The sequence below is a fragment of the Hippocampus comes genome, unplaced genomic scaffold (genome assembly GCF_001891065.2).
Source record: "Hippocampus comes isolate QL1 unplaced genomic scaffold, H_comes_QL1_v1.1 scaffold20, whole genome shotgun sequence".
In the NCBI taxonomy this organism is placed as follows: domain Eukaryota; kingdom Metazoa; phylum Chordata; class Actinopteri; order Syngnathiformes; family Syngnathidae; genus Hippocampus; species Hippocampus comes.
This window is the reverse complement of record NW_017805462.1, coordinates 938,447-948,808: the sequence shown is the minus strand read 5'-3', so window position 1 is coordinate 948,808 and position 10,362 is coordinate 938,447. Positions and strand designations below refer to the sequence as shown.

Below are 10,362 nucleotides of genomic sequence, written 5' to 3'. Positions count from 1 at the left end.
CACCCAGCACCCCCCCCCAATCCCGACATCCACAACTCAGCCCCCCACCACCCCACCTCTGCCTGCCTGCGTTCATCGCTCTCGCTCTCTCTAAACCGCAGCCAAAGGCAGAAAGAAGCCTGATTTTTATTTATTTTTTTTCTTCAGTGGAGCTTCTGCTCGTGGGTTAACGCTCAAAACCGTGACATCACTCAAAGATTTCTTGGATTCCTTGAGTTTTGACTCCCTAAAAAAAAAAAAAAGATGTGGATGTTGGTAAGGGCAAGGGGTTAGCAGACCCTGAAGTTCCCTTGTGGGAATGATGAGCCCATCACGGCCCACGGAGAGCTCGTTGTTGTGTAACAGGAAGCAGGAGAAGAAAATGTCCAGTGGAAAAGACGCCAAGCTCAGCGATTTTTTTTTTCCTCGTGCTCAGCTAGAAACACAAGCTCACCTCCTACTCTTCATCGTCCTCCTCCTCTTATTCCTCCACTTCCTTGTCATGATCTGATTGCTAATCTTTACGTTTGCGTCCTCATCAGGCCCGCTCCTCGTGTCAACCAATCAGCTTTCTGCAGCCATTCATATTTCGTCAATCTTTTGTTTTTTTAGTTTTCCGATACTGCTCATTCTGTTTTGTCAAATGTCGTGGTGAGTTTTTCATTTTTTTTTTTTTTTTGGTGGCTTTGGGGTCCTTTGGTAGCATTAGATATTTTTTGTCCAATCAGATTTCTTCTTTCATAATCAGAACTGCTGGTCCGCATAATTAAAATTTTTGAGCAAAAGGATTTTTCTTGAACGGATCACATTTGAATTTAAACCTGACAGGGTGAGCACACTTGGTGACGTCAGCATTTTTTGGTCCTCTGATTGGTTGGTCAGAGCAAAATTAGTTCCAGTCAATTTTGGCCTGGCACTTGTATTGATTGGATCTTAGGGAAATTATTATAAATTGAATAAATACAGGATGTCATGGCCAGTAAAATACAATGTCCTGCCTAACAACAACAATTTCAAAGACTAATTTAAGCCCCTGCCGCTGGAACGGAGAAGTGGCTCGTTCACGCTCTCGTGACTGCAGTGTGGTTGTTGAGGAAGATCGTGCGGAATAACGATCAACAAGTTGAGAAGGTAGACCCGTAAAAAAAATAATAAAAAAATGACTCTTGTCTGCTTAGCTTTGTGCTTGAGAGCAGGATGTCGCCTGAAGACAGTGAACACATCTCAAGGTCTTTTTCCTCTTTTTTTTGACTGGACCATCTTTGTCAAGATTTTGGAATAAAACGCCACCCCCACCCCTCCCTAAAACAAACAAAAAAAAAAAGATCAAGACACAACAACAAACCATGCGCAGTCTCATCCTCCTCTGTCTGTGTTTCATTTGTTTTGTGTCTGTTGCCATGACGACACAAATCATCCTCGATTGCTGACTTACCAGGCACACTTGGGTCAGGAAGGACCACTTGGGACTTTGCTCCTCTTTTTTTTTTCCCTTCTGCCCTCCCCCTCCCCTCGTTCTCAACATTTCCACAAATTCTCTTTTTTCTTCTCCCGCCTTCTTCCACGCACGCGTCATCCTGCATTTTTCATCTCTTCCTCAATTATTCCTCTTCCTTCACATGCTGTTTACCGTTCCCAAGTTCACTTTACACCCCGTAGGTCTAAATCGGCAACCTGCTTCCATTCTTAGCTTCCCGTGAACTTTCTGCTCCGTTGACATCAGCTGGAAAATGAACGGACACCCTACAAGAGTGAAATAATCTTCCGTCGTTTTTTTTTCCCCAAAGATTTAGAAAAAGTCTCCAAAAGCTCTCTGGGGGAAAAAAAAAAATGAAACATTTGAAAATTTACTATGACTTCCTGGCGACCTGGCTCGTCTCCGGGAGACATTGTGGAGCCTCGAGTCGCCATCAGCGCTCCACCTACGGAACAACAAAAGTGAAAGAACGTTACTCAGCCGGTGCGGGTGTCCTGTTTTTGTGTGCGTGTGTGTGTGTGTGTTCCTCCCGTGCTCTTCCAGAATGTCGTAATAACCAAACGGAGCGGATGAGCCACCGGGCTATTCATCACCCAATCAGCATCGACTAGTTGACGTGCGCGAAGAAGAAGAGCCAAGATGTTTGCGCCCTCTCCACTTCCACGCAGAGGTAAATCCTCTTTAATGGGCTGGCCTCGCAGCTTGCATTTTTCTTATCAGACACTTTTATTAGCTAAGTGAGTTTTAGTTCATTGGATTTGTTCTTAGGAGAAGGATTGCGACCCGGGCTGACTTTTTGTTCCATTGTGTGTGAAGGAGCGCTTGAAATTGCTCGTAAATCAATGGTTGAGGGCTTGCGCATCCTTAAAAACCGGCCCCCGGGCCAACAAGGCCTGACCTACATTTACAAGCTAAATTATAAATATTTGTTCCATTCATTTATTCATTTATTTCCAATAGTTAATCGGTTTCTTTTGCCTTCCCGTATTTTTTTTTGTTTTGTTTTTTTTGGTCCAATCAGATTTAAGCCTCGACGTGTTGCCATGTCAACCTAATCTGCCCTGGGCCTTCACAATGCTCGCTGATGGTTAGGAACAGGACCGTTGAAGCAATCGCATTAAAACTGTGTCCTCACAGGGCCACAGTGCCGGTCCCCGATGACCTCGGCATTTTCCTGTCTTCTGATTGGTTGCTCGGAGCAACCCAAACTGGATCAGAAAACACTTTGTGTCGGCATCTGCGCACATGATTGCAGGGATGTCCGAACCTTTTTTTTTTTCCATTCACAGCCACATCAGAGTAACTAACATGCAAGGAAGCAGAGGGCTGTAGTTTTGGAAGCATCCACCAAACGCAGGCCCGCCACCGCCTGCAATGATTCGGTTGTTCCCGTTGGATGCTCCTTCGCTGCCTTCTAACCCGCCTCTCTTGTTTTTTGATGAATAATTTAAGTCATGAGAGTATCACCCAGCACCCCCCCCCAATCCCGACATCCACAACTCAGCCCCCCACCACCCCACCTCTGCCTGCCTGCGTTCATCGCTCTCGCTCTCTCTAAACCGCAGCCAAAGGCAGAAAGAAGCCTGATTTTTATTTATTTTTTTTCTTCAGTGGAGCTTCTGCTCGTGGGTTAACGCTCAAAACCGTGACATCACTCAAAGATTTCTTGGATTCCTTGAGTTTTGACTCCCTAAAAAAAAAAAAAAGATGTGGATGTTGGTAAGGGCAAGGGGTTAGCAGACCCTGAAGTTCCCTTGTGGGAATGATGAGCCCATCACGGCCCACGGAGAGCTCGTTGTTGTGTAACAGGAAGCAGGAGAAGAAAATGTCCAGTGGAAAAGACGCCAAGCTCAGCGATTTTTTTTTTTCCTCGTGCTCAGCTAGAAACACAAGCTCACCTCCTACTCTTCATCGTCCTCCTCCTCTTATTCCTCCACTTCCTTGTCATGATCTGATTGCTAATCTTTACGTTTGCGTCCTCATCAGGCCCGCTCCTCGTGTCAACCAATCAGCTTTCTGCAGCCATTCATATTTCGTCAATCTTTTGTTTTTTTAGTTTTCCGATACTGCTCATTCTGTTTTGTCAAATGTCGTGGTGAGTTTTTCATTTTTTTTTTTTTTTTGGTGGCTTTGGGGTCCTTTGGTAGCATTAGATATTTTTTGTCCAATCAGATTTCTTCTTTCATAATCAGAACTGCTGGTCCGCATAATTAAAATTTTTGAGCAAAAGGATTTTTCTTGAACGGATCACATTTGAATTTAAACCTGACAGGGTGAGCACACTTGGTGACGTCAGCATTTTTTGGTCCTCTGATTGGTTGGTCAGAGCAAAATTAGTTCCAGTCAATTTTGGCCTGGCACTTGTATTGATTGGATCTTAGGGAAATTATTATAAATTGAATAAATACAGGATGTCATGGCCAGTAAAATACAATGTCCTGCCTAACAACAACAATTTCAAAGACTAATTTAAGCCACCTTAAATATTGAAAAATGTGGGTGCCGCCTGTCACCCACTTCCTTTTATTTTCTTTCCATATTTGTGTTTCGCCTTTTTGGAACTATCGTTTGAACTTAATTTTCTCTTCCATAAAATGCATCGTCCCCAGGGTGTCTCCGTTACGCGAATTTTCATTACAACACAAAAATGAAACGAAAAAAAAACCCAACTTGATTGCGATGGGCCAATGAACATTTTGAGTTCTCAGATTTACAAAAGGCAGAAATTGAAGTTAATTTTGCGCGCGTGACAAGGCCCAGGCGGCAACTTGCGGTTATTTGAATGCCTTTGGCCTCCGTGACCTCATCTCTGGTTTAAGACCACACTTCCTTGGCGGTAATTAGCCGCACGTGGCGACAATTAAGTGGACTAAGCAGACGTCCAATCAATCTATTTTCGGAACAGAGTGTGTGGCCTGTAATCCTGTTAAAGCGGACGAGGGGGCAGGCTGATGATGTCACGGCTGTCAGCTGATCCACGTCAGGATCAAGAGTCGGGGGGGCGGACTTTGGCCTCGAGGAGACATCGTCCGCCACCTTGTTGCCGTTTTCTTTCTCTGGTGGTTGTCCTGCCTCAGTCACACTCGCTGTCGATCGATCCCGAAAAGATTTATTGACAGTGTTTATTGATGAAACACTCCCACATTGCAAGTCGTTTGTCTTTAACTTTACGAGCTTTAATTGTTGGGGACCGTTCATAAGTTCTTCCACACCAGATTTTTTTCATATGATATTACTCTGCCGATTTTTGCCATTGAGCTACTTCTATATTTCTCAATCAACTCAAACTGTTCTAACTTCCAACACATTTTATAAATCAGGATGTGTTGTATTGTATTGTACATTCCAGAAATTCACTCCGACTAATTTCACATACCAAAAATTCCCACATTTTCCATCTATTCCACATCTTTCACCACATTTCACCCCCCCCAAAATAACCAATCTGACACATTCAATCAAAAATGAATAAAATTGCTCATCCTTCTCATTCCTGCTTCAAAGCCTTCAGTAAATTCAGTCCATCTTGCGAATTTTAGGAATGTGAAAAATCGCTCGTAAAATTCAACAATGAAAAGTTTATTATTATTATTATTATTATTTTTAATCATCATTAACAACAACCTTCCACACTTTTTGACCGATTCAACAACGTGAAATGTTTCTACTTTTTTTGGGACATCTTGGGAAGCTTTCATTCCTAAAATGTTCACATTTCCACAATAACAAATATTTACCATAACTTTTTTAATTTTTTTTTTTTTTTTTTACCACAAATAATTTCCCTTTTGGCATATAATCCCCCAAAAAGTAACAATTCACAATTATGCTTCGTGTACCTATTCGTGTGTGTGCACGTATCTGTATAGCGTATCCTCATCCATGTGTACAGTGTGTGTCTTGAATACATACGCGTGTATCTTTGTGTCGTGTATCTTCTGCTTGTGTGTGTCTGATGCATATTTGTGTTCGTGTACATGTCAAATTTTGTTGTACGCGTGTGTCGTGTGCACTTGTTGCGCTGCATCAATGTGTGTGTTCTCCACAAATGCACGTGAATGCGTGTTGCGTTTACGTACAAGTATGCTGCGCACGTGTATAAATCCAGCTCGGCATTTACTGCCCCCCCCCCCCCCATTGACTGCCTATCAATTAAACAATCGATCACTCAATAATGAGCTGAAGTGATTGACGAGTGACGGATGTCCAGACAGTTTTCTTTTGCCCACCTGTGCTGTGTTTTCCTTCGGGCCAGGCGCGTGCTCGTGCGCGGGTCCGTCCCCCTCGGTGAACAAGGTGTACCTGCTCCCCCACCGTGTTGCCGCGTGCACGCTCCCGCCGCGTCCACGCCGCGGCTTGCTGCTCGTCTCTGTTTTCTGCTTCACTTCCAGTATCGACCTCCTTCCTCTTCCTTCCTTCCTTCTTTCCTTCCTCACTCCTTCCTTCTTAAACCTCGTCCCACTCCCCAGCCTCCGTCTCCACCCTGCTCCTCCTCTTCCTCGTCCTCTTCCTCCGGTTCTTGTTCTTTTTGTTTGTTGGCGATCGGTCATCGCTGCGGCGCTTCCTTCCTTCGTGCGCGGGCTCCATGGAGGCAGGAAGCCGGGGAGACCCGAACCATGCACGCCGGTGGTGAGCTTGCTTTTTTTTTTTATTTCTCCTTCCTCCCCTGCCACCACCCCCCAAAAAAAAATGACAACAACAAAAATGTTTGTAATCATTTGGCGCGCGCGCGCGTGCGTGAGTGCGTGCGTGAGCGACCACGCATGCGTGCACGCGCGCTTCCAGGTCTTTTGTGTGCCGTGCGTTTTGAGGTGTTGCTTTCGTCTCATTAATTCGACTACTAATATGACAGCGGACCCTTGCATATTCGCGGTTTGGCAATCGTCGATTCCCATATTTTCTTATTTTTTTTCCCAACAACTGTTTTTTTGTGGAAAACGCTTATTTGAAGCATGTCCCCACGAGCTCAAGAAGGTTTTTTTTTGGGGGGCGACAACTGTTTTTTTGTGGAAAACGCTTATTTGAAGCTCAAGAAGGTTTTTTTTTGGGGGGCGGGGGGATTCCAGGAAAAAAAATAAATTATGTTTTATAATTGACATTGCCTGTTGTAATTTTCAATGTGATTCTAATTGTCATTATTAACATGCAGATTTTTATTATTCGTAGACTGGTCACCTACAAATAGCGGGGCTCCACTGTCCATTTTATTTTACCAAACGCCTTTCACGCCCCTCCAGAACAAATTATAACAATAGAAAAATAATAAGCACAGAGTTCTCCTAAGGCGAAATCAAAGAATCGAAGGATTTGATTGACAGCAACGCTCCTCCTCTGTGACTTGATGCCACTTTTGTCTGGTGTTATGTCTCGTGCATCCCTTCGCAACAGCCTCGCCTCCCGCCGACGCCGCCTCCTCCCCCGGCATCCCTAAATGACCCCAGGCTGAGGGCACGGGGCGGGGTGGGGGCACCCGGACCGGATCGGACCATGGCATGCGGCCCGACCCGGGCAAGCAGCACTGACCATGGGACTGCGGTCCAGGAGCGCAGCGAGTGGCTCAGAGGACCACAAGAAGGATCCCCCGGACCAGCAGGGTGGAGTCGGGGTGGACAAGGATGGCGCTCTGCTGGCGGTGGCGACGGCGGTGGTGGCGGACTACAAGCGGGGGTCGCAAGGCACGGCCATCGGGCTCCTGGCCAAGACCCCCCTGAACTACAGCCGGCCCGCCAAGAGGAATAACGCCCGCAAGAGGAGGATTCAAAACCTGATCTACGATGCGCTGGAGAGACCCCGAGGATGGGCGCTCCTTTACCACGCCTTCGTGTGAGTAATGCGATCATAACCTCACCCGTCCAAAAATAATTCTCACACTTTTTTTTGGGGGTGGGGGGGGGGGCTCTAGTTCGCTAAGTCTTTGGGTCACGTCCGAACACACAACTTGCCCGTCACGCTTTCATGTCACTCTTTATTTCTTGATCTCCTGTCATGTGACGATGATTGACGGCTACTTTGGATTGTTTGCGTCCTTCTCCTTTGAGCTTTGTTTAGGATTTGCTGTGTTTGAAACTCAGTGCAACAGGCAGAGTTTTCTCTAGGAGGACCCCCAATGTTTGCAGGGGGGGAGGGGGGGCGCTCAGGGGCCAGGCCCAAGCGCAAATTGTGAAAATGTGCTCGTCCTTGCTACTCGATATCATTGCAATGGAAAAAAAAAAAAAAAAAAAAAAAAAATCAGTCAAAGAAAAATGCAAATAAGGTTGCGCATCGGGTAGAAAAAAAATGAGCGACAGATCCCATGCCCCCAAAATTTATAGTCGCGACCCTGCCAACTTCCCGCTATGATGAGAAATAGTGCCATTTGTCTTCAAAAGTGTTATAGAATCTCTGCGTAACAGTGTCTCCTTATTAATCGCAAAAGAAAAAAATTTAGATCAACTTACAGCAAATAATAAATGAGTTAACATTGCTTTTTAGACTAACATAAAATTTCAAGTGCCTCAATTTGCCAGAACATATTTATTTCATGTGAGCAAATTGAGAAAAAATTACAGAGATTTGATGAGATGTCAAACTTGAAATAAATAAACAATAACTCCGTTGGAAATTTGGTGAATGTTGCTTAACTTGACCGGAAGTTGAGGTGTTTCGTTTTTTTTTTAAACTTTATTCAAGCAGCAAAGTATTGCGTGCTGGTCCTCTGTGACATCGGCAATCTCAGGCTCTGTAGTGTTGCGCCCCACCTTGGCCTTATCTGTTGTATTGAACATCACTCATCAGACAACACCATTTTACTCTGCATTAACTCGATACAATTTATCCAGATATGCATATATTTCAAATTAGTTTTATTTTACTCTTATTTTTTTGGCTAGGTGGTTTATTTCATTTTTTTTTTTTTTGTCTTGACGGAACGTAAGGTGGTGACTGAAATGTGATTGACCGGAACGAAAGACCATTTTTCATACTGCAGGTGGCGTTTTGCTCTTTATTCTACCGTGCTAGTGTTCTGCGTGAAAGACATCGTTCTGGGATGCAGGAATGAAGCAACACAGCTGTTAGCCAGCTTTAGGACCATCTAATCCACTGGTGTCAAACTCAAGGCCCGGGGGCCAGATTCGGTCCGTCATGTGATTTTATGTGGTCCACTAAAGCGAATCGTGGGTGTCAACTTCCATGACGCTTGCTAAAATCTGTACCGAAATGCCAAATTGTCATGTGTCATACATAATGTTGAGATTTTGTAATAATTTTGCCACGCTGTTGACACTCACTTGAAGAATAATTGAACGAACAAATAGTTGACTCATTTCAAATCTAGTAAGCCATCAGTTTTTTTTTTTTTGTGTGTACAAGTAATAATTCGATGTGATGATGAAACGTTAATTCGTTTTTTGTCCTCACGGCCGTCCGAGGGAAGACGTAACTCCAAAGTGGCCCGCGACAAAAATGAGTTTGACACCCCTGATCTAAGCCATCGAAAAGATTGAATGCTGTCTCTGTGTGAATGGAGATTTCGTGTCAAGTTGAACAACCCGCTGCTCATTCGTCCCACCGTGCTGCGTTGAAAGTAATTGTCGCCGTCAAACGGGCAAATGCCAAAGGCGAGCGAGGAATGCCGCCACGGTGACACTCAATGAGTCAGCCGTCAGCACGCGTCTGGCTTCCGAGCCTTCCAATATGGCCGCCCCATATGTTTAGCTGTCGCTATCTTTTGTCAGCCAATGTCTGACATCGTCATCATCATCAGAGCGGCGCCGCAACAGCTGACAGTCACCGAGCATCAACATTACCGATTGCATCTTTACGGTTCGTACGGTGCGTCGGGAAAATTTGCTGCAAAATGCGCGTGAAAGGCACATGCGTTGCCAATCGGCGAACCTTTCAACGACTAACACGGCAGACGCTCTCCGGTAGTTGCCACGACGCCGCTTGTCCATTTTGTTCTGAGCCTCGATTATGATTGGTTGCTGCATCTCATTACAAGCTTGTTACACGGTGCAAAAATGACATCAGATGATGACATCACACCATCAGGATGTTACGTGGCCCGACCGGCCAAAGTGAAATTCTAATGAGCGGTTGCTTGATTTTAGTTGATTTTAAAAGTTATTTGAATTTGTTGAAAGAGTTACATGACTTGTCAATGCGGCTGATTGACAAGTCGGATAGGCGGGTTCATTGGTATGAGAGAATGGCCCGCCTGCTGGGTGGCGTTCAATCGCTGCGGGGAGGGCGCGGTGTTCCTTGTCAAGCGTCTGAGTGGAAAGAAATCAGCTGACGCCAGGCCTTGATCTTTCTTGCCCTCCAGAAGTTTTTCATCCTGCTTCAAACACATTTTTTGTGCACTCAAAAGAGCTTTGTGGCCAAAACGGACGCCTTTTGGGATCGCCGGGGCCACTTATTTGAACCTGGGCTGACCAACATGACCACTTTTTTGAGCATGTACTTAAGACTCCCTGATCAATGCGAGCGTATCAGGAAGTGCCGCGAGTGTTTAAGAGCGTTTTTCGCGGTCACTTTGCGGTCGCGGTCACTTTGCATAACGTGGCAGTCGTTAGCGTCGGCTAATCAAACGTACAGAAATGAAATGACCAGTTGCCATCTGGCTGTCACGTTTGACACTTCCGGATCGATGGAAGCGATTAGCTGGTTTTTACGCATTCGATTTAGAATTTTTTTTTTTTTCTTTAATGTTCCCATCGGGACTTTGAAGTGGTGGCGTGCAGGATGCCAGCGGCGGTCGAAAGGCACTTACGTGCGAACAGGAAGTGTCTCTGGGAGGTCAGCTGCCACATTAGCGACTTGTGTGCTAATGTGGCAGGAATTAGAAACCTGGAGAGAAGATTAGCACAATAACAACAATAAATTCACTTTTGTAATACCAGCGCGCAAGAACACTTGCTATTTAA

The 10,362-nt window shown here is 45.1% G+C and overlaps 1 protein-coding gene across 1 annotated transcript in view; it reads left to right on the top strand.

Moving 5' to 3' along the window:
- Positions 1-5,441: 5,441 nt before the first annotated feature.
- The window catches only part of kcnq3 (potassium voltage-gated channel, KQT-like subfamily, member 3), a 53,957-nt gene continuing 49,036 nt past the window's right edge, over positions 5,442-10,362 (top strand). Inside the window, exons 1-2 of the mRNA XM_019875012.1 lie at positions 5,442-6,082; positions 6,845-7,279. Of these exons, the coding sequence (XP_019730571.1) occupies positions 6,981-7,279 (299 nt within the window). The 5' untranslated portion in view covers positions 5,442-6,082; positions 6,845-6,980. The remainder of the gene's footprint in view (positions 6,083-6,844; positions 7,280-10,362) is intronic.